The sequence below is a fragment of the Bufo bufo genome, chromosome 3, assembly GCF_905171765.1.
Source record: "Bufo bufo chromosome 3, aBufBuf1.1, whole genome shotgun sequence".
Taxonomy (NCBI): domain Eukaryota; kingdom Metazoa; phylum Chordata; class Amphibia; order Anura; family Bufonidae; genus Bufo; species Bufo bufo.
This window is the reverse complement of record NC_053391.1, coordinates 644,128,820-644,153,248: the sequence shown is the minus strand read 5'-3', so window position 1 is coordinate 644,153,248 and position 24,429 is coordinate 644,128,820. Positions and strand designations below refer to the sequence as shown.

Here is a 24,429-nt window from a genome sequence, read left to right as displayed (position 1 = left end):
AGGAAGGTCAAACTCACATATGTGTCGCAGCTCCGGCCCCGGTACCTCCTCTGGTAGCCCCACCAGGCGCAGGTTGCTGCAGCAGGAGCGATTTTCTAGATCGTCCACTTTATCCTTAAGTTCCACGACTGCACGCTGCAGCATCTTCACTTTTGCATTGGTGCATCCTAGATGTCCTACACACAAGGTGCGTTGTTCAAGTTCGTCAATGCGATAGCCTTGCTGTGTAAATGCGTCTTGCAGCTCTGTAAGAGCCGATTGTACCGTGGCTGATAATGAAGCCTTGAGGTTCGGAGCCAAGTGATTCACCACCTCTACAGCCAGGCACTTAAGGTCGGTGGTCGGGAAGGAGCTGGACCCAAAGATATCATCTTGGGAGGGAGCAGGCTGCAAGTCCAGGGGCATGGTAGTGTGCTCAGACGCCATCTTGGGCACGATGTTGGTCTGGCTAGGCCTCTGTTCGTCACAGTCACCTTGCTTCTTCCCACTTCTCAATAAATACCTCTCCATACATTTGTGGAAGTATTGCAGGGTATCCCACACACTGGATGGAAAAAGATGAGCCCGTAGGCGGTTTGCGGAGCGTGATACAGCTGAGAAGGGTAGTGGAGCTTCGCTAGTCGTGTCACTCCATACCAGCGCCAGAACCGGAAGTCCTTCCCGGCATTTTATAGTCCTTCCTGACTAATATGTTGATTTTAGAAACACAGAGTTCCATCTTGTTGCTTTGTAATGTATGAGTTTGTTTGTACATAATCCCTCTGATTGTAAAGCGCTGTGGAATATGTTGCCGCTTATACAAAGATTTATTCCTATTATTTTCCACCCAATGGACCATTGTCTTTTATGTCTACATTTTCTTACAGGAAAAAGACTTCTCACAGGCTGATCTGTATGCAGATTTAGCGGTTACCTCTGATCGCTACAATCCATCAGCCCTGACAAACAAGGGTAATTCCGTTTTTGTAAGCGGAGACTATGAAAAAGCAGCCGAATACTACAGGGAAGCTCTGAGGAACGACTCGTCCTGCACGGAATCACTCTATAACCTTGGTGAGGAGGCTCTTCTTTGACTTTGCATGTCTTGTATTCTTTGAGTGGGATTTTACAACCTGTGGCTTCCGGGTTACACTTTGACATGACTTGATTATTGTTGATTCTAGATATAATGGATTAGAAAAAAAAAAACATACGCCGAATTTTACATGTGCACTCACATGGGCCTGCCATGATCCTATTGCCTCATGTAGCTGAAGTGACCTGACGTCATTGACGTTACCATTCAACCCATCCATCCGCCTCAGCTGTGTAGTTTAGCTGCAGAGTTCAGTTTGTAAGGATGAAAATTGACACTTTTTTTTATCCTTCGATGTATATCCAGAGGTAGACAAATATGTGCACCAAGTATTTAAGTATCACTTCCTCGTGTCTTCCTTTCACTTGTGAACCACATGCCACCTGAACCGTCATCATGTAGATTCAATGTGTATTTCCACAAGTTACCATCTGTTCTGTGATCCGTGAGATTATGTTGCAGTATAAAGTCCCGTATAAACTCATCTAATAAAGAATATATTTTTTTCCCTAGCTTTGACGTACAAGAAACAAAATCGCCTGGAGGATGCTCTGGACTGTTTTACTAAACTCCATGCGATCCTGAGGAACAGTGGACAGGTTGTCAGTCAGATGGCAAACTTGTATCCTTGCTGGAAAACCGCTGACTGTTTACCGCTGTATTGCCTGCGTTACAGGGTTTACGCCATTGTCTGATCATCCAAAGAAGGAAGGGGCTGTGCTGCAGCTCTCCGCACAGTCGGGTGACCAGGAGCACCCCGGCTGTAGCGCCTTCATTCTCAAGATCAGGCAAATCTTACAGGATGGGCCCCCTCGATCACAAAGTGATGGTTTATCCTAGTGATATGCCATCCCTTTATATAAATGGGAATACCCCTTGAATAATTAATATTGGTCTGTATAAATGGGCATACTTCAGGTTATTATATTCTTAACTCATTGGTCTTTCCTGGGCCATCATAGTTCCAAATCACATTCCTTTTAGAATGCCGCACACAGCGCCCAATTATGGCGCATGCAAAGATCCAGCCTGGGTATTTCTTTGGTAAAATGCCCTTAACTGGCCACAGTGATCAGCCAATCAGATCACGACAATGGGCTGCAGTAGATCCGGTCGCCACCAAGAGCTGCTCCATTGGACATCGGGTGAAGTGAAGCACATTTGATATTTACTCTAAGGACCCCTTACATAGAACGTGATTTACCGCTTCCAGCAGCTCATCCTAACTTTTTTATATTAAGGGCTTGCTTTACTTTTTGTTAGTTTTTGCACAATTTAAAGGAGTGTTCGCTTTTGGGGAGGGTATTGGCAACACCCTCCCTTTTGGTGCATACTTACCTGCTTCCTAGCGCTGTATTCCCAGTTAATCTCTGGCTGCAGTGGTGACTTGCTCTCCTTGAGCCAAGTGACCATTTGACATGCTATAAGGAGAGCAGGCCAGTGATTGGCTACAAAATCACGCAAAAACAGAAGTTTACATCCTGGGAGCGCAGCCGAGGCTGGGGAGAGAAGTAGTGGGATAACTGCACCATGAAGCAGGGTTGTGGTTTTGCATTTGTCACCTGAGAAGGAATCAATATTGTACTTTTTATTTCTTTTTTTACACATGTTAGGGCTCATGCACACGAACGTGTGCCGGCCGTTCCGTGCATTGGGGACTGCTATTTGCGGTCCCCAATGCACGGGCAACATCCATGCGGTTTCCGCAGACGGATGCAAACCCATTCAACTTGAACGGGTCTGCATACGTGATGCAGTGCACAAACGTCTGGGGACCGTATATTGCGGCCTGCAATACGGGCCCGGCCAGCACACCTTTGTGTGCATGAGCCCTTAATCTAATTGGTAGATCGTGTTGTGTATGTACCTTAACTGAGTTTATTTAGGTATGAAATGCTTGACGATCCTAATCAGGCGATCGAGTGGCTCTTACAACTTATAAACATTGTACCGACTGATGCGCACGCACTTGCTAAACTTGGAGAACTGTACGATATGCAGGGCGACAAGTTAGAAGCATTCCATTTCTACTGTGAGGTATGTGTTCCCTGCGCTAGTCATACAGGAATGGGTGAGGGGCAATGCAGTACAGATGGGCTGGAGTAAATCTGCATCAAAATCGCCCTTTTTCTTTTTTTTCTTGAGGTAGCAGGTTACATGGTATTGCAATACAGAGATGCCATCTTCTACAATTCTGTACCAAGTCTCTGTCTTATCTTTGGGTGTGTTTAGGCTACTTTCACACATGCGTTTTTTCTTTTCCGGCATAGAGTTCCGTCCTAGGGGCTCAATACCAGAAAAGAACTGATCAGTTTTATCCCCATGCATTCTGAATGGAGAGCAATCCGTTCAGGATGCATCAGGATGTCTTCAGTTCAGTCTTTTTGACTGATCAGGACGGAGATAATACCGCAGCATGCTACGGTTTTATCTCCGGGCAAAAAGACGGAAGACTTGCCTGAATGCCGGATCCGGCATTTTTTTCCATAGGAATGTATTAGTGCCGGATCCGGCATTCAAAATACCGGAATGCCGGATCTGTCCTTCCGGTCTGCGCAAGCTCAGATCGAAAAAAAAGGTGAAAAAAATGAATGCCGGATCCGTTTTGCCGGATGACACCGGAAAGACGGATCCGGCATTTTTCAGACTGATCAGGATCCTGATCAGTCTTACAAATGCCATCAGTTGGCATACGTTTTGCCGGCGACGGAACTGCTTGCCGGATCACTCTGCCGCAAGTGTGAAAGTAACCTTACTTGCTCCATTCATATTGTATATGGCTTATTGCTGTCAGTCACTACTTTAGTTGGTGGTTATTGAAATTGCATTTCTCTCGCCTTTTTTTTTTCCATACAGTCTTATCGCCACTTCCCATCAAACATTGAAGTGATTGAATGGCTGGGAGCCTACTACATTGACAAAAAGTTTTGTGAAAAAGCCGTTAAGTACTTTGAGAGAGCTGCACTTATTCAGTAAGTATCTGGGGTAACACAGTTGAGCTCACTTTATCTACTTTTGTACAGTTAAAGGGGTATTCCCATCTTAAAGGGGGCTCTCCGGGCTTTACATATTGATGACCTCTCTTCAGGATAGATCATCAATATAAGATCGGGAAGGGGGGGGTCTGACTCCCCGCCGATCAGCTGTTTGTGAAGGCCGCAGCGCTCGTACAAGTGCAGCGTTCTCCTCACAGCTTACCAAAGACAGCGCCGTACATTATATAGCGGATGTGCTTGGTATTGCAGCTCAGCTCGACTAACGTAAATGCGCCTCGGCCTTGTGGCCGATGAATGTGACGTCACATAGCCTAGGAAGAGGCCTAAGTGCTTACTGAGTGACGTGGCCTCTTCGTACAGCTGAGGATAGGTCATCAATGTTTGTTTAAATCTTGGAGAACCCACTTTTCAAATCGTTTTATTGAAACAAACAATAGCCAGGAGAGTCGATGTACGGTTGTGTAAAAGCATTATAATAAAACGGGGTTAACAACTACCCAGGCAGTATTCCATAGATCACATTGTAGTCACCAGTCAAATGGTACGATACGAAGAGGCTGGAAAAGTATCATCACCATTCTTTATTGAAGTCCGGTATTCAGCAGGAGTACGGTATGTTCGTGTAGTGAACAATGTTAGAGAAGCGCACCACACCTATCCAGCACCAGCACACATTTCTCTGGACAGCCTCCATTTTTATAAATTTATTTCTCACTAAGGGTGAACTTACCATCATTTTCTACTCTGCCATGGAGGACACACTAGACCCCATCCATTAATAGCCACCACCGGGAAAAAAAGGCTCTCAAAAATATCCTCTCATGGTGAGACTAATCCTCCAAATTCAGAAGCCCCAGTACTATATTTTTTGACTGGAGACAAGGCACCCACCCTACTCCCAGTGTCTCACCCACGTTACCTTCTGTGAGATCTACGGGTGTGTTCTTGGCGGCGGTTACTAGAGCGGGTTGTCATTACCTGTTACCTCTGTGTGTAGGCTGCAGTGAGGACGTTTTGACCTCACTACTCTAATACACATACTGACAAAAGATGAAAATGTGGGTAGAGAATTGGTCGGAATTAAAGGGGTTGTCTGATGACATTTTCAATATGCCTTTTATTGAAGGTGTTTTCTACCTTAACTTGTCTGACCCCCGGCACCCCCACCAAAAAGCTGTTTGTGGCAGCTGCCACTGCTGAAACATAACAGAGGGTGGAGCCGGAAGAAAAAAGGCTCCATCGTGCTGGCCGTGCCAGGGTACTACATGTCAGCTCCCATTCACTTGACTACTGAGCTGAACCCACTACACAATGGAATTAGCCTCCTGCTTCTAGCTCCGTCCATTGCTAGGTTTCCAGTGGCTACTGCACAGAGCTGATCAGTGGGTGTCCCACCAATTAATATCTCAAAGATGGAAAATTCCTTTTAAGACATGGATAATATAGACGGTGGTCACCCACGTGCAGTCTCCCTCCATGTATACAATGGTTGTCGTGTATTACTATAGTCCTCCTGTAGTGGCGTTAGAGGGTTAAATAAATCAGCAGATACACCTTCCCTGATGACGACCAGTAACATATGGTGCAGATACACCTTCCCTGATGACGACCACTAACACATGGCGCAGATACACCTTCCCTGATGACGACCACTAACACATGGCGCAGATACACCTTCCCTGATGACGACCACTAACACATGGCGCAGATACACCTTCCCTGATGACGACCACTAACACATGGTGCAGATACACCTTCCCTGATGACGACCACTAACACATGGTGCAGATACACCTTCCCTGATGACGACTACTAACACATGGCGCAGATACACCTTCCCTGATGACGACCACTAACACATGGCGCAGATACACCTTCCCTGATGATGACCACTAACACATGGCGCAGATACACCTTCCCTGATGATGACCACTAACACATGGCGCAGATACACCTTCCCTGATGACGACCACTAACACATGGCGCAGATACACCTTTCCTGATGACGACCACTAACACATGGCGCAGATACACCTTCCCTGATGACGACCACTAACACATGGCGCAGATACACCTTCCCTGATGACGACCACTAACACATGGCGCAGATACACCTTCCCTGATGACGACCACTAACACATGGTGCAGATGCACCTTCCCTGATGATGACCACTAACACATGGCGCAGATACACCTTCCCTGATGACGACCACTAACACATGGCGCAGATGCACCTTCCCTGATGACGACCACTAACACATGGCGCAGATACACCTTCCCTGATGACGACCACTAACACATGGCGCAGATACACCTTCCCTGATGACGACCACTAACACATGGCGCAGATACACCTTCCCTGATGACGACCACTAACACATGGCGCAGATACACCTTCTCTGATGACGACCACTAACACATGGCGCAGATACACCTTCCCTGATGACGACCACTAACACATGGCGCAGATACACCTTCCCTGATGACGACCACTAGCACATTGCCGGCTTCTGGAACAATTGGTAAATTCTGTGTAAATCCATTTATGTATGTATTGCATGCCTCCATTGTCATTCATGTACATTTATCTTCTTCTCCAGACCAACTCAAGTGAAATGGCAATTAATGTTGGCAAGCTGTCACAGAAGAAGCGGTAGGTATCCTGTATATGGATTGCACTTATCGTGTGTTATGCTGTTAGAACAGAACATAAAGTATAAGACTTTCTGTCAGCCATGCTGCTTTGATCTTCTTGGTAGTAGTCCAAGACCAGGAGTGCTACCATTCGTGGGGGATTTTGAGGGAACTGCCCATATAGCCCTATACCTGCCTGCTGGCATCCTAGCAGTAAGGGGGGGCGTAGTATGACACCTTCTAAAAGCTAATACCTCAGGCTTTTTGAACTAAATAAAGAAGGTGGACATATATATGTTCAATAACTGTCAACCAAATGCTATTCCTCTTGAGCTGCCTATACGCATGTACAGTAGGTTAGGCTGAGCATGCATGTGTATTCAAAGAGTAGATGGTGGTCAGCGTACACCTCCCAGTGGCTTATCCTTCAGGAGAACATAAGATTGGCCATGATAAAATTTAAACATCTGATTCTTCCTCCTCCTGACAGATAATGAAATCGTGTCCGTTCGGTTGACTATTTGCTTATGTGAATGGGGGCCTTAGAGGGTTTTTCTGAGATTTAAAGGAGTTGTGTTTAATACTGATAACTTGTCATGAGTGTCTTATTGGTGGGGATCTGACTCCCAGCACCCCTGCTGATCAGATGTTTGAAGAGACGACATGAGTGTTGTGGCTTCTTCCTAGGCCAGTAACGTCCTGTTCATCTCTCACATAGTCTATATGCAGCACAGTCCCATTCAAGGGATACCAAGCACAGCTGCTATCCCCCATGGACTGCTCTGTGCTTGGTAAGCTGCAAGGAGGCTGCAGCACTCACCGGAGCTCCGCAGCCTCTTCACACAGCTGATCGTTGAGCGTGCCAGGCATCGGAACCCCACCAATCACATACTGATGACCTATCCTGAAGATTGGTCAACCCGGACAACCCATTTAAATATGGGCGACCTATCGTTAGGTTAGCAGTTTTGCATGGCCAAAACTGCCGACAGACCTTAGAACCTCAGCCATGGTATTCTGAATGTGTTTTAGAGAAGCAAGACTATACTGATATAAAATAATATCTGAAAATGTGAGAAAAATTAATTCAATTACTTCCACAACGCATACAACAAGATATAAAGACATGTTTTCACTTGACGGTGTGGTACCAAGAGCAATTGCTTCTGAGAGAATCACCCATTTAGAGGTGCTTCTGGTTGTTGGTGGTCTGTCCTGGTGTCAGTGGGTCCCGCACAGTACTCCCTGGGGGGGACGGGGGGGGGGACACAGATTATACAGCGTTAATGGGTGATTTTAGGCGTACCTCACCCCCAACCCCCCCAACCCATTTACTCCTTCTTACTTTCTTGACTTATGGTTTTCTACGCAAGGAACTCCTATGAAGGCCTTATTTCTCTCACTTAGGCCTCATGCACACGACCGTTGTTTTGCCAAAACGGCGGCTCGGATGCGGACCCATTCACTTCAATGGGGCCGCAAAAGATGCGGACAGCACTCCGTGTGCTGTCCGCATCCGTTGCACCGTTCCGTGGCCCCGCAAAAAAAATATAGCATGTCCTATTCTTGTCCCTTCTGTGGACAAGAATAGGCATGTCTACAATAGGCCACCCGTTCTGTTCCGCAAATTGCGGAAGGCACACGGGCCGCTTCCGTTTTTTGCGGATCCGCGGTTTGCGGACCACAAAAAAACAGCACGGTCGTGTGCATGAGGCCTTATAGTGAGATGCCCCCATCGGTATGAATAATGAATAAGGAGGTCTGCTACCTCATTAATACAGACTAATGGATCTGTTCCAATGTATTCCTACGTAGATTGTTTGCCATGCTATCTTTTATTTTCTGTAAAACTTTTGAAAAACCTTCAATAAAAACAAGGTATAAAAAAAAAAAACTGAAAATGTTTTCTAGTTTAATGCAGCATCATTAAATTATGCTAATCATTTATCAGGACTTGTAATCATTGTGGGAATTCAATTTGACTATAAATATAAAGTCCTTATGGCAGCCACCAGATGTGGACTGGGATGTATACCAGTCTACCCAGCGTACGTCATGATCGGCTTTACCTGTTTCCAGGATCGGCAGCACTGGTACAGTAAGGCCAGTTTCACACTTGCAGCACTGGTACAGCTGTAGAGACTTGCCGGATACTACCACCTTCCCGCCAGACCCCATTGACTATAATTGGGTCTGGCAGAGAGCTAGCCGCTATGAAATTTTAATCTTTAATTATCTAAGATATCATTTCTCTTGGGGCTCACAGACAGCGATTTCGCCCATTGACTACACTGGTGTTCCGTTATGACGTCCGTCACTTCACTGGACAGGATACTGCTGCATGCTGCACGATTTTGTCCGGCTTTTGCAGCAAGATCCGCAGTGCAGATGTGAACACCGCCTGACATTCACTATTCCGTACAGCATTCTCTTGTCATTTTTATCCCTGATAGTGTTTTATATGTGATTACATACTTATGTATCTTTCTCAGGCAACTATCAGAAATCGCTGGATAAATACAAGGAGATTCATCAGAGGTTCCCAGACAATGTTGAATGTAAGGAATGTTCTTTTTATGTTCTGCAGTATAATTCGAGTTTACCTGCGTCATTAAAGGGGTTATCCATTAACATAAAATCCCCCCCCCCCCTTAATGCCGGGACCCTTCTGTGGATTATACTTACCTGCTCCCTGTTATACTTACCTGCTCCCTGTTATACTTACCTGCTCCCTGGCACCCTTGTCGCTCTGGATCTCTGCACAGCCGCTGCTGCTGCATCTCCCCGTCGCTCGGATCAAAACATCCAGCGACGGGAGGTGCAGCCAATAGCAGGCTGCGGCGGGGACGAGCCCCATTGAGGCTGGTCATAGCCTGCTATTGGCTACTCCCCTTGTCGCCGGATGTTTTGATCTGAGCGACGAGGAGATGCAACAGCGGCCGTGCAGGGATCCGAAGCAACACGGGTGCCGGGAAGCAGGTAAGTATAATCCACAAAAGGGTCCTGGGATTGGGGGGGGATATTTTATATGATGGATAAGAATTAAATAATGTACATTGGCTGACTGCAGCAAGAACCGCCGCAATCCCCAGAATGAGCCAGGGTTGTGTACAAAAGCTAATGCTTTACATGGTGGCCAGAATAAAATACACGCTGTATAAATGTTCTGCATGAGAAGGTTTCACGTGTCTAGTATATTTTCTGCTTTTCTCATGAATGATCCGCAGGCTTGCGTTTCCTGGTGCGGCTCTGCACAGATATTGGGTTAAAAGAAGTTCAAGAATATACAACAAAGTTGAAAAAGGCAGAGAAAATGAAGGAATTAAAGGAACAGGTAATTCTTAACTCCGGGCCAGCTACTGTGTGTTTGTGAAAGCCCAGTTAGATCGGCCAGTTATCTTGAATCATGGTTTATACGAATGCTCATTCCTGATAATTGCCCCTTTGTAAATGTACCGCCGATCACCTGAGAGACGAGCAAAACCCTCATTTGTCGGGTGATCTGTCGTTTCCGTGGCACATAAAATCATTGTTTGCGTTTTACACAGATTTTGCATGCCGCATAAATGATATTTTGCGAGTTTGTCCGGTGATCGGTGACACTAGCCAGGTATAAGGAATGAGCATTCGTAGAACCATTCATTTCTAATATTCCATCCATGTACTGTAAATGGGAGCCCCTCGCCAGTCAAGAGAACAGAGATCCTATGACACCCACTGGGCAATCTAAAGTGACTGGTGACGCCTGAGAAAGGGAGGATAAGAAAGAGATAGTAAGCCCCCATCTATCATACATTTATAACTGATGGGTCTATGGTCAGGATGACCTTTTTAATGCATTTAAAATAATACAGTAGCTCACGTTTAATTGAAATTCTTTGTTAAAAACACTTTCAATACAAGATGGTTATGCAAAGGGATATCTTCCCAAGGAAAGAGAACCATCCTGCAAGTGCCACCTTTGTGGAAATGACTCCCTAGGACAGTGGTCAGCAAACCGCGGCTCGCGAGCCACAAGCGGCTCTTTAGCCCCTTGAATGCGGCTCTTACAGGTGCGGGCTCCCACATAGCCGAAAAACCAACCCCTCCTGCTGATTTGTGAAGCACGCACTACAGTCTTCTTGCCTGTGGAACGCATTTGCGTTCCGCAAAGCTGGAGAAGGGCGTGTACATCTCATATCACATGCCCATATTTCCTCCCACTATTTGCGCACGCCATCATCACACAGGAAGCCGCCTTCACTTGGGTGTACACATCTCCTTCCAAACGTCGGAACGTGCTGCATCACAACAGGAAGTGACGAGGGTAGTGAAAGTTCCCGGGTAGGGAAATATAACGGAACACCGCCGCAGGCGCTTGCTGTGCTACGAACGTGACGCCATAGTAGGCATAGTCGAGTGTGCTACCTCCTTCTACAGGTGACTCTTATTAATTATTTGGCATCATCATTTACATGGCATGTAAACTATTTAAACTGAAAAAGTAATAAAATAGGCGTGCACACCTTGCACTGGCTCTGCATACAAGTTTATTCAAAGTAAAAAATGATAAAGATAAAATGAAATTATAATCAGTACATATAAAAAATATGTAAAAACACACTCTAATAGTCCTCACTGGTACTGTTGACGCAATAAAAATATAGAAAACATGAGACATAGAAATCATTTATGCCATGCCCAAAGTCCGATGTCAACATAAAAAGTGCAGACTCCAAAGGCAATGCAGTGATGTATTATAATTCACCAATGGACAATGCAATGATCAAACTGTAGAAAGGTGAGATATTGCAGTTTAGTTAATAAGCCCCACAAAAATAGGGTGCCGCCTGAGGCAATTTCAATATAGTGTGTCTTTTGCGGCTTATAGTCTTTTTATGTTTTCACCTGAAGTTTATGTCCCCCTGATGGATTTATGCTCATACTACGCTAGTTGTCTTCTTCATATTGATTATCGTCAGCGGACTTATTGAAACTAAAAACAATGTACCTTCCTATATATTTTAGGTTTTAAAAATTTGGCTCTTAAAAGAAATTTCAATCGCGGTTTTGTTGATATTTGGCTCAGTTGACTAAAAAGTTTGCCCACCACTGCCCTAGGACTCCAAATCTGACTTTTTAAGAAGCCTTGGGATATGACAAGGGAATATAGCCTAGCCAGACCAGATATCCATCTGTAGACAGCTGTTTCAGGGTGCTTGTCCCTCATCAGTACGGAGTAGGATTCTGGCTGAGTGCGATGCCTTGGATGCACATTTGGTAGGATACTGGCTCTCCTTAACTTAAAGAGACCATGTAACATCGGCAGTAAGCCTTCATGCAGGACTAGTCTCTTTAAGGAGAGCCAAACCCTACCTAAACTGCATCTAAGGCATCACACTCGGCCAGCCAGAATCCTACTCCGTACTGATGAGGGGCAGGCCCCCCTAAACTGCTGTCTACAGATTGATATCTGCAGGGGCGGACTGGGAATTTAAAGTGGCCCTGGAAAAAAAAACTAAAAGTTCGCCCCATGTTGTGAGGGGTCCAAATTGACAAAAGGCAGGGCAACGCGAGTAGGCCGTGTCTGCAATACCATAGCACAAAATACCGTCCCAGCAGAACCATTTACCACACAGCAGCACAATATGTTGCCGCAAAAGCTGTCCCTCTTCTGTGGCAATCAATAGCACCATTTTCTGTAATCAGGAGGTGAGGGCATGTGCGGTCGCTGCCCAGGTACATGAGCATCTAATTCTCACCACATTATTTACTGCTGAGAGCTTACTATGTACCCGGCCAGCGACAAACAAGGGGGCTTGGTGGCCCCCTGGGTATTGGCCCACCGGGAAATTCTCCTGTAAGGTCTATAGCCAATCCGCCTCTGGATATTTAGCTTGGCTATATTCCCTTGTCATAGCCCAAGGCCTGTTGAAAAGTCGGATTTGGACTCCTATCCTCCTATCATGTCACTTCCACAAGGTAGCACTGGTAAGATGGTTCTTTTTGCTTGGGAGATGCCTATCTGCATATTATTTTCACATAGAGCATAGCAGTAAGTGTCCATACAGTGCTGGTCTCTTTAAGAAGAGCCGGACCCTACCTAAGCTGAATGCAAGATTGAGTAAACCTTGAGATAAAAAGCAGTGTATATATCTATGTGCATAACCACAGCATATTCATTATCTGCAATAGTCTAATGGCCCTTTTAGGCCGCTTTCAGACGAGTGGGTGTCACACTGCGGACTCGCAGCACAACACCCGTCCTGACCTTCCAGCACTGCCGGGGTCACATAGCATTATATTGATTTTATGATGCTATGTAACCCTTACAGTTCTGGAATGTATTGGATAACACTGACCTAATGTTGTCAGTGTTATCCAGTACATTCCAGACCTCTAAGGGTTACATAGCATCATAAATCACTATAATGCTATGTGACCCCGGCAGTGCTGGGAGGTCAGGACGGGTGCTGTGCTGCGAGTGCGGTGAGAGAATACTACTGACCTTGTCCTGTTATGCAAAATTAGGCACAACACTAATGTGGGTGTTAGTAAGATCACTGGGGGCCTGTGCTGCCGGTGTCTTTGTATTCATTACTGAATTGGGGGCCAAGCCTCAGGAGGTTGAGATGAACTGGATACAGCAGCGCTGGGATTTCCGACCACCTGTTTAGTTGACACCTTCTGGCGCAGACAACATCTATGTTAGGAGAACTTCTTTATTGATAAAATGCCCTATGACCACAAAAGACCGTGGGTACAGCTGGTGCCACTAGGGGACATTAATAAAAATAGTGTTAGCTCCTCAGACACTGAGCTAATCAGTTTTAGCTTAAAGCCTTATTCACACGTCCGTGCTCGAATCCGTGAGAAGGTGGTCGGTGAAGGATCCATGTTTAGTCCGTGTGTCCGTTTTTTGCTGTCCGTGTATCATGGACACTGCACAGCTGAAAAATAATTTTCAAAGCATCTCTTTCTAATAATCCGTGAAACACAGATGGCATCCGTGGTTTTCACGGACCCATAGACTATAATGGGCGTGATGGATCCATAAACACTGACAAAATAGAGTATGCGTACGTGCTAAAAACACTAATGTGATTACACTGAATGGGGACGTGTGCTGTCCATGGAGAACATGTACAGCACACGTCCGTGGAACACTGACCTGTGAATGAGGCCTGAGGTGGCTATACACATTAGATTAAAGTCGGCCAAAATGACAGATTTCGGCCATTTTGACCAACTGTCGTCTGAAAAACTAGCGCGAACGAGCATTCGCGATCGTCTGCTGAAAATGTAATCCACCGTGCTGGGAAACTTTGCCATTCATTGATTGCATGATTGGCTGAATTCAGCCGATCACTTGCCATTGTGCTCAAGCACCAGGGAGTCCGTTTTTATAAAGAACTGTCTCCCTGGTCGGGCGGTTTAGTTGGTGGGATCGTTCGTACGCACAATCCCATGGGTGACTGATCGGCAACAATGCGGCTGACCTAGGAGGCAGACATGCCTGCTTGCAAATTTTTTCCAACCTAAAAATGAAACACTAATGTACAAAAACATGGATCCTACATAAAGTACAACTCGTCCCTCAGAAAACAATGCCTCGTGCAACTACATTGAATAAAATCAAAGGGGCAAAATCATCCGTCATGTCTTCAAGGCCAAAATAGGCCTGGTCCTCATGGGGTTAAAAGTTTTTAAATTCAGAAGCCAGTTACCTATGTAGCAAAGTCTTAGTGGAAAGAGATTTTCTTGCATCGTTGTCATAAATGTTTGTCCGCAGCCAGTGTACGATGAGGGTTGTTATTTTCTAGCAGCTCCTATAAAGGGGACTTGACGGCCGCTGACTGTCGCCAGCATTTCATATACAACCTGTTTCCGCTGCACATTCCCATCATATTTCTAAAAATCTTCTTCATATTAACACAGATATTTTGGGGGAGGATTCATCCCTTTCCAGGCGGCATTGTTCTTATCAAACCATCAGTTTGTTAACCCTTTTCCTTCTGACATTACTTGAAAAGTGGGGTCTGCTCTGAGTACGTGCTACAGTAATCCTTTGCCTACATATAGTATATATATATAATAAAGTGTATATTAAAGGGGTCATCTGAGTGTTTAATACAGAGGATCTATCCACAGGATAGGTCCTCAATATCAGATTGGCGGGGGTCCAACTTCCTGCACCCTTGCTGATCAGCTGTGGCGCTCTATGAGAAATGCAGGTTCTTCCTAGGCCGGTGACGTGGCGCTCATCAGATGACCTATGCTGCAGTAACAAGAACAGCCACTATTTGATGGACGGCACTGTGCTTGGTGAGCTGTGAAGAGACTGGGGCGCTTACCAGAGTGCTGCAGCCTCATCAGCGGGGGAGCCATGAGTCGGACCCCCACCGATCAGGGCATTAGTACTAAACAATTCAGACAACAGCTAAACTTCTTGTCTGACAGATCAGTAAGGCTCTGTTCACATCTTTTTTTTGCAGCCTTTTGGTAAACACTCTCTTCGTTATTTTTTTTCTTTTGCAGCGTGTAAAATCTGGCAGAGATGGCAGTGCCCGCAGTCGAAGGGAGGGCAGAGAGGGCAGTGCAAGCAGTGGTAAGTCCTTACTTTATCTTTAAATTGTTCTGTACTTGTTCTTAAAGGGGTCGTCCCATTACAAAAACTTCCTATAGGGAGTAAGTGTCTTATCGGCAGGCAGGGATCCTCCTGTTATCATGAGAACGGGGGCCTGTGTTCCCAGCAGGCATGCATAGGTGCCCACCACTCTGTTCAGTTCTGTAGGACTGCTGGAGATGGCAGAGTACAAGCGCGCAGATATCTCTGGCAACCGTGTAGCATTGAATGGCGCAGGGGACATGCAGGTCTGCCGCTCCATTCTCATGGTAATCAGGGGCCCCAGCGGTCAGACCCCCACTGGGATAGATGAATTTATATGATATAGTGAAGGGGAAACTGCAGTCATTGGTGCTGTCTCTTTCTCTCTGTTTCTCTTCCTCCCCCACGGTCTCTCTCATCGCTCTCGTCTTGCACAGAATTGGGAAGGTGGCAGTAGTGCAGCTGCAAGCTTTAGGCCTGTGACTTAGTCAGTTTTCCTATTGTATGTTACATTAAAGGGCCCTTTAGAACATTTTCCGAGACCCTTAAAGCTTCAATGGATTGTGTGAAATTACATTAGAGCTTCACAAAATTCTAGCTCAAGTATTTTCCACGGTATATGTCCGAATAACCCTACTTACCCTTTTTGTGCCCTCTGCTCACTAACAATTCAGTCTCAAGCTGTAAGGATGGGACAGATTGGTTGCTATGGATGCGCTAAATGACAACTCCAGTGATGAAACTGTGGTTGTCAGGTAATGTATCCTTAGCAACCAATCTTTCTTAAAGGGGTTGTATCATCTCCGATAATGAGGGCATATCGGGCCCATAGAAGTTTATTGAGCGGTGCGCTCCCGTTCACTTATATGGGTAGAGCGCTTGGTGGTGGCCGGACCGGAGTCCTCCAGCCACTGCTTTGCGGGGCTCCGTTCCCGATATAAGACTGAGATGAGACAACCCCTTTAAGTTTGATATATTCAGCCTTGTTTTTCTAATCCTGGACAACCCTTTTCTTGGCTCCTAATATTGCTGACCTATCCTCAGGATGGGTCGTCAATATCCGATCGGTGAGGGTCTGACCCCTGGCACCACCACCAATCATCTGTTTCCTGCAGCCTCCAGCTTGAATAGAGCAGGAAGCACAGCTTGAAGAATTGATTGGGAGCTGCAGTAACCCAGAACGCCCACTACACTTTGAATGGCGCTGTGCTTCCTGCTTGATTCAAGAGCTTGTTTTGGCGCCGGAGGCTGCAAGAAATAGCTGATTGGTGGTGGTGCCAGGGGTCAGACCCTCACCGCTCGGATAATGATGATCCATCCTGAGGATAGGTCATTAATATCCGGAGTCTGGAAAAACCCTTTAAGTTGGGCCTACTTCCATGTCCCCATTAATGTAATTCACATGAGAAGAAACCTACTTTTAGAAGTAAGCACAGGCTGAACCCCGGAGGAGACATGTGATATGAGTTCTGGGGTCTGTCTGGAGAAAGCACTGTGACTTGTTAGTCCCAAAATAAGTGGAGGAGGAAACCATTTAAAATGTCCCCACTGCTCACTCCATGCTCCTCATTACTGGTCCACAAAGGCTTGTACCAGATGTAGACGGGTGTGCAGCTGCGGTTCTGCTTCATGTGGGTCTGCTGGAACTTGACCAAAACAACTTGACCGATCTCCACTATTGCTATGATATGCAATATGACATTGTACCTGTATTACTTTTCATTGATAAAAATTTATGAAATAAACAATTATAAAAAAATAAAAATGGGCAGAGGTGTGTGGAGGAGGGGAGCAGAATAAAACCCCGGCTACAGTGTACAAAAAGATTTACGTAGAAATGACCCCAATAGCAGCTAAAACTGCAAATACATGGTCTGCAGGACAGAGAAAGTTCTCCTGAAAGTGCTGACATAATCGCTCAGAGCCGAGCACGTGAAAGCAATTAACCTCCTCAGAGTTCAGGGCTGTTTTCATGTATATTTACCTTGTGCCCTGGAAATAGAGCGAAAAATGTGCCTTCTCCGCAGCTATGATTACTATGCACTGCCGTCATGGCCACTTATGTAACTCGTACCTACCAGTATATTCTCCTTTAGTGTAAGATCTGCATACACCGAAAACCACAACTTGTTTTTTCCAACATAGTCCGGAAATAAGGGTGAGCCCTTGTATCGTTAGGATGGCTATTTCAACCCTGTCCAAGATGGACCATTGAGACGTGAAGAATGCATGACTGATTGTCTTCCTCAAAACAGCCCTGAGCTTAATAAGGAAGAGAATCCAAAGGCGACAACCAACATGGCTGTCCCTTATGCAAATATGTCCGACACAACAAAACTGCCAAAAATGGCAAGATCTCTGGAATTCAGTTAACTAGGATTATCCTTAAAGGGGTTATCCGGTAATTAATATTGATGACCTATCCTCAAGACAGGTCATCAATGCCAGATCAGCGGTGGTCCCAGGTGTCGGATCAGCTATCATATGAGGCCAGGCACTCCGTGAGCGCCGTTGCCTCTTTCTAGGTCGTGTGACGTCACCGTACATCGGTCACATGGCCTAGAAAGAGTTCTATGTAAGCGCCGCTGCCTCTTTCTAGGTTGTGTAACGTCACCGTACATCGGTCACATGACGTAGTTGTAGCTAAGCCCCATTCAGGTTTTATGGGGTTATTTATCAAACTGGTGTAAAGTAGAACTGGCTTAGTTGCCCATAGCAACCAATCAGATTCCACCTTTCATTTTTCACAGTTCCTTTGGAAAATGAAAGATGGAATCTGGTTGTTATGGGCAACTAAGCCAGTTCTACTTTACACCAGTTTGATAAATGACCCCATAAGAGTCTATGAAGAACCCCACCCAGCTTAGCTAATTACCCATAAACTCCATGTGGGGATTTATCGTACCCTGCACTCCAGAATTCTGGCTTCAAAAAGTCGCAGAGTTGGTCTTAGTGATGTGTTAGGCTTATTTGCTCAATAGTTTGCAACATTTTGCAGTTTTATACCTGTTTGAGATGTGGACGGGGAAGTGCTCATGGTCCGCTCGTCAAGCTGATTTAAGCCAAATTCATTTCCAGAGAGATTTTAAAAGTTATAAAAATGGCCACAATCTTACTCCAGTACTGGGGTGACATAAAGCGGAGTAACATGTCAAAGCAGAAGAGTTCGATTGGAAGATGCACCAAAATGATCAAACATCATGCAACTCTTGATAAATTTGGCGCAAACTACAGCAACGTAGATTCCTTCAAATCTGACTTTGAACATTTCCCCAATGTTTGCATGTTGTATGCACATCAGAGCAGCTGCCTATATACTTTTATATTAATCTTTGCTCTGTTTTCTCATATCTCAGACAGTGGGCAGAGCAGTGGCACCAACGCTAAAGGAGAACGTCTTAGTGCTCAACTAAAGTCACTCCCAACAGCTAATGATCCTTATGAGACCAGCACGAACCAAGAAATTGGTAAGAAATTTCGCCTACAAAGGCCATTTCATCAGCTGAAAGCTTATTGCCTATTTGAAATGTATAACTTTGCAACAGAGAGCACCTGCAAGCCTATAAATGACCTCCAGAATATTAGTGTGAACAGGGTCCATTGGGTTATTTGGGTGACAGCCACTAGCAGCCATAGGAAAGCCATTACAGCTGTCCAAAGACCGTAACTCACATGCAAGTCTCCTGAGCCTCATGCCTTCCTTGCTCGGTCTATGGAAGTATCTTATTCATTCTGTAATTCTGCCATCACGTTCATGAACCAGGATGCTCCCTATGAACCGTACTATAGCTCCCCTCCCACATAGGGTAGTGCTGCATTGCATTTAGCTTTGAATGCACATAGAAAAAATTATAATATTCTTAAATGGGTTGTCCCAGCTAATTACATTTTATTTTTTATTTTTATTATTTATTTTTTACTTTTAAAGAGCATCTGTCAGCATTATCAACCCTATTAAACCAGGCATACTTACTGGTAGGGTTGATCATGCTGATTAAAACAATGCCTTTCTATTGTCTGTATGTTGAATGGCTGCAGAGATATCTCGGTTTTTATTTATATGTAAATGAGCACATTCAAGCACCAGGAGGCAGGGCTGAATCCTTTGAGCACTGCTTTTGTAACACCCCTGTGCTATGCACCCCCCCCCCCATCCTCCCCTCCCATTGATTGACAGGGTTTAGACATCAAGCATGGAGAGCGCAGAAGCTGCAGATGCAATCATTCTTCTCATATCTGTGACACTCAGCTCTGGCTCATACTTTGCATTTACACTGAGAAACAGATCTTCAACTAGATTTGGGGAGTATTGGGGATATCGTAAACACTACTTATAGCCTAGCAAGTACAACATTACTTGCATCAGATCATTTTGCTATACACAAGATTTTAATTATTATCAACTTTTATTATGGGTTAAATGAGGGAGAAAAAATGCAGAAATCTTTTTTGAGGATTGAACTGGAGAGCCTCTGTATGGCAGGCAGAACACTTACCTTCAGACTATAGACCTACCATGTTGAGAATGCTTAGAAAGCTAATACATATTACTGTATTTTTCACAGGCACAATATATACATGTGGAGAAACCAGTAGTATCTCTAATATCATGCTATGACATAGCTTTAGGATGAATTTTACTTCTTTCCTGATACTCATACATAATACTCCCCATATAATACTCAAGATCTGTTTCTCAATGTAAAGGCAAAGTTTTAAGCCAGAGCTAAGTGTCACAAATATGAGAAGCATGACTGCATCTGCTGCCTCTACCCTCACCATGCTTGATGTCTTGCCCTGTCCATCAAGGGGAGGTGGGAGTGTGCAGAGCACAGGGGTGTTACAAAAGCAGTGCTTTGAGGGCAGCTGTTCAACATACAGACCAAAAAAGGTATTGTTTTTGTTTTAATCAGCATGATTTTTTTTTACTGACAGATGCTCTTTAAAGTCTCAAACCAGTGTAAAATAATAAAATAAGTCATACTCACTGATCCCCTTTTTCTCCTATTCCAATTCCCTCTAGTTTCTACTTCCTGGTCCTTCTCAACAAGGTCAGCCAATCGCTGGTCACAGTAGAAACCCGCCTCCAACAATGATTGGCTGAGCAGTCATTTCCTGCATGTTAGGAGAGACCAGGAAGTAGAGACTGGGAGAAGGAATAAGAAGCATCGAAATGGGATCAGCGGGGCATCGATTGGTGAGGTCTGACTTACTATTTCTCACTCTTCTGAGCCTTTTTTTTTTTGTGTTTTTAGACATTTAACAAAAATACTCCAAGTTGAAGTATTCTTTGGGGGAGGAGGGGAATCATAAGAGTCGTAGTGAATTTATTAGGTCCATATGGAATCCTGAGAAATGAATAATTGTCTGCTAGAAATACTTGCAGGTCCGATTTCCAGGGTAATTCAGGCTGCAATCCTGTGTGCTCTGTCTGAGAGAACAGACATGGTGTCCGGGAGGGGAGAGGAGAGGAAGATGCACGGAATTTAGGGGCTTAGTTCTGAAAGGTGCTGGTGAAGCTGACATTCCAGATACTAGGTGGTCTATTGGTAGCAGGTATATCATTTAGTTTATAAGGTTTCCACAGTGTAAAGAAACCTTTTACTTTTTGTTCCTTGTGTAAAGAAGGTTCCACCCAGTCTATGTACATTCCTAGCATTCATTTCTATGGAGCTTTGGAAATAGCTGAGCCCTGTACTTGGCTATCTCCGAAACTCCCATAGAAAAGAATGGAGAGGCCATTCCGTTTATTTTTGTTGTTGTTTTTTTTGGGAGGTGGGGGGCTTCACAAGGTACAGGGACCCCATTATCGTGATCGGTGGAAAATAACATAACCGAAATACCCCTTTAAGTGCTGCACTTGGGGCTGTGACCATGAAATATTTAAAGAGGAGGTTTAAGGCTTGAGAAATATGGCAGCTTTCTTCAAGAAACCGCACCACACTTGTGCATAGACTGTGTGTGATATTAAAACTTAATCCCATTCACTTCTATTGAGCTGAGCTATAACCGCACACACAACCCATGGACAGGAGCCATTTCTGATAGAAGGAAACCGCAAACATGCAGCATTGAACTCCTCTGATCCAGTAATTTATTAGACAGTGATCAGAGGTGTAACCAGGCTCACCCCACCAACAATGTTATTTATATAACTGGTATCAGCCACCATGGCCCGGGTGCAGCTGTACTCTCCGCACCTCCTATAGCTATGTCCCTGGTCATGATCTTTCATATTTTGTTTTGCAGATGTTTCCTATGCAGACCCTCTCGGCCCACAAATGGAAAGACCAAAAACTGCAGCCAAGAAGAGAGTGGAAGAGGAAGAGTTTGCAGATGAAGAGTTAGGAGATGACCTTCTCCCTGAATAATACCGTCACAGCTTTCAGTGTGTTTTGTGTGTTATTTTTTTGGTCTCCGTCCATTATATGTTTTTATTGTTTATTTTTTTGTTTATTATTATTTTGGTTTTATCTGTTAATATTAAACTATTTGAGATTTTTGTTACTTATAGCCCTGTGACGTGTGTGTGTGTGTGTGTGTGTGTGTATATTGTGGGGTTTCGCTCTGGTAGATAGGGTAAGTGGGCGCTGTACAGAGGCAAAATACAAATTCTTAACTCAAAACGTCAGTGTTTATTCACACTTGAGGCAATTGCACAAAACAGCACGTAACTTTGCAGTCTTGGTGTTAATTCACACACAATGGAAAGTTCATATAACACAAGTCACCTTGCTGGCATTTCTGCCTCCAGTAGTCCACAGCAGGTTTTAGGGGACCTGTTTCCCTAGCGTGCGGCTCTCAGTCCTCCAGCACAGCACAAAGCCTCAGATCCCAAAGACCTCTCTGCTGAGCCCAGCTGCCTATTTAAGGACAGCCAGGTGCTGCCAAAACCCGGACCGGCACTTAAACTCCGGTCCGGTATTTGACCTCACCTGGCTGGAAACCAGCCCAGCCGCACATGCTGGGAGGAAAATACCTGGCTTGCCAGACACAACCCCTCACTGTGTCACATTCTCCCCCCCCCCCCTTTGTTCAACCCTGAGGGGGTGGATGCACGCCAGACAATGCACCCGGGACAGGGCATCCGTGTTTTCCTGCAACCAGCCTGCTCTGTGTTCTACCGAGAACTTAAAGTTCTGCAGAAACAAAAAACATCTGGTGACCCAGGCATTCCTGTCTTTGGCCTGGCTCATCCACTTGAGAGGGGAGTGGTCGGTCACCAGGCAGAACTTTCTCCCCAACAAATAGTAGCGGAGAGACTGGAGTGCCCACTTGTTAGCCAGGCACTCTCTCTCACTATACTGTACCTGGTTTCGGCTGGGGTGAGCTTGCGGCTTAGGAAGACAACGGGATGCTCCTCCCCGTTGACTTCCTGAGACAGTACAGCACCGAGGCCTACTTCGGAGGCATCAGTTTGTACCACGAACTCCCTCTTGAAGTCGGGCGTCACCAAAACTGGTGACCCACACAGGGCCAACTTCAAAGTAGCAAAAGCCTCTTCCACCCGATTATCCCAGTGAACCATCACAGATTTTCGTCCCTTCAAGAGCCCTGTCAAGGGCGCGACTAGAGTAGCAAAGTGGTGAACAAACTCATGTAATAGCCCACCATCCCAGGAATTACTTTATTTGCCAAGTGGTGACAGGTCGGGGGCCAATTCCGTATAGCCTCTATTTTGTTCACTTGGGGTTTGATGACTCCGCGCCCAATGACATACCCCAGGTACTAAGTCCTTCTAACCCTATTGCTCATTTTTTTGGGGTTAGCGGTTAGGCTTTTCGAAGGGAGTCCACTACAGCCTGCACTTTGGGTAGGTGACTTTCCCCAGTCGGTACTGTGGATGACAATATCATCCAGGTAAGCTGAAGCGTACCGACGATGTGGACGAAGCACAATGTCATTAGTCGCTGAAAAGTGGCGGGGGCGCCATGCAGACCAAAGGGTAAGACCTTATATTGATACAGCCCCTTCAGCGTGATGAAGGCAGTTTTCTCTTTGGCAGCCTCCGTTAAGGCCACCTGCCCTGTACCCTTTCGTGAGGCTGTCCTAACCTCTCGATGAGCTCATCCACCTGGGGCATGGGATATGCATCGAATTTGGAAACCTCGTCAAGCTTTCGAAAGTCCGTTACAAACCGCAACGTCCGGTCTGGCTTGGGTATCAATACTATAGGACTTGCCCACTCACTTTTTGACTCCTCAATGATGTCTAGCTGCAACATTAGCTGCACCTCCTCCGATATGGCTTGTTACCGAGCCTCGGGCACCCGGTATAGTTTTAACCAGACATTTGCCTGAGGCTCAGTGACAATGTCATGCTGGATTATGGAAGTGTGTCCAGGGAGGTCCGAGAACACATCCTGTTTAGAGGAGAGGCTGTCAGCAATTTTTACTGTGGCAGCAGCCTCTCTTGCATCAGACAGAGGGGCCCCGGACCTCTTCTCCTAGAAAACCCCGGCCGCGGGCTGTCTTCTGTACAGGTTTCCCTATCTTTCCACGGTTTTGAGTAAATTCACATGGTAAACCTGCTCCGGCTTTCGCCGCCCTGGCTAGTGTACCTTGTACTTTACATCTCCAATTTTCTCGAGTACCTCGTAGGGCCCCTGCCACCTAGCCAGGAACTTACTGTCCACGGTCGGCACCAGAACCTAAAACCCGATCACACCGGGTTTAAAGATCCGGACCCGAGTCTGCCGATTTATATACCCAACTCTGGGCTCGCTGAGCTCGTCTATATGCTCCCTGACAAGAGGCAACACTGTTTATTATCCGATCTTGCTGGGTAACGTACTCAATGACACTTTTATGCGGAGTGGGTTGTTGTCCCCATCGCCTCTTTGGCAACGTCAAAGAGACCGCGAGGGTGTCTGCCATATAGCAGTTTGAAGGGCGAGAACCCAGTAGAGGCCTGGGGTACCTCTCGCACTGCGAACATGAGATGGGGCAAAAAGGAGGTCCCAGCCTTCCCATCTTTAGACAACTACCTTTTTCAACGTATTTTTTAATGTTTGGTTAAAAAACCGTTTCTACCAAACCGTCCGTTTGTGGATGGTAAACGGACGTCCGATAGCTGTTTTATGTGCAGCAACTTACAGAGTTCCCTCATCACCTTGGACATAAAAGGGGTCCCTTGGT

The 24,429-nt window shown here is 45.6% G+C and overlaps 1 protein-coding gene across 1 annotated transcript in view; it reads left to right on the top strand.

Moving 5' to 3' along the window:
• IFT88 (intraflagellar transport 88) overlaps positions 1-21,788 on the top strand; it is a 74,447-nt gene extending 52,659 nt beyond the window's left edge. Inside the window, 10 exon segments of the mRNA XM_040426221.1 lie at positions 867-1,053; positions 1,589-1,697; positions 2,962-3,112; positions 3,932-4,047; positions 6,672-6,724; positions 9,198-9,263; positions 9,933-10,039; positions 15,223-15,292; positions 18,649-18,759; positions 21,542-21,788. Of these exon segments, the coding sequence (XP_040282155.1) occupies positions 867-1,053; positions 1,589-1,697; positions 2,962-3,112; positions 3,932-4,047; positions 6,672-6,724; positions 9,198-9,263; positions 9,933-10,039; positions 15,223-15,292; positions 18,649-18,759; positions 21,542-21,663 (1,092 nt within the window). The 3' untranslated portion in view covers positions 21,664-21,788.
• Positions 21,789-24,429: the final 2,641 nt, after the last annotated feature.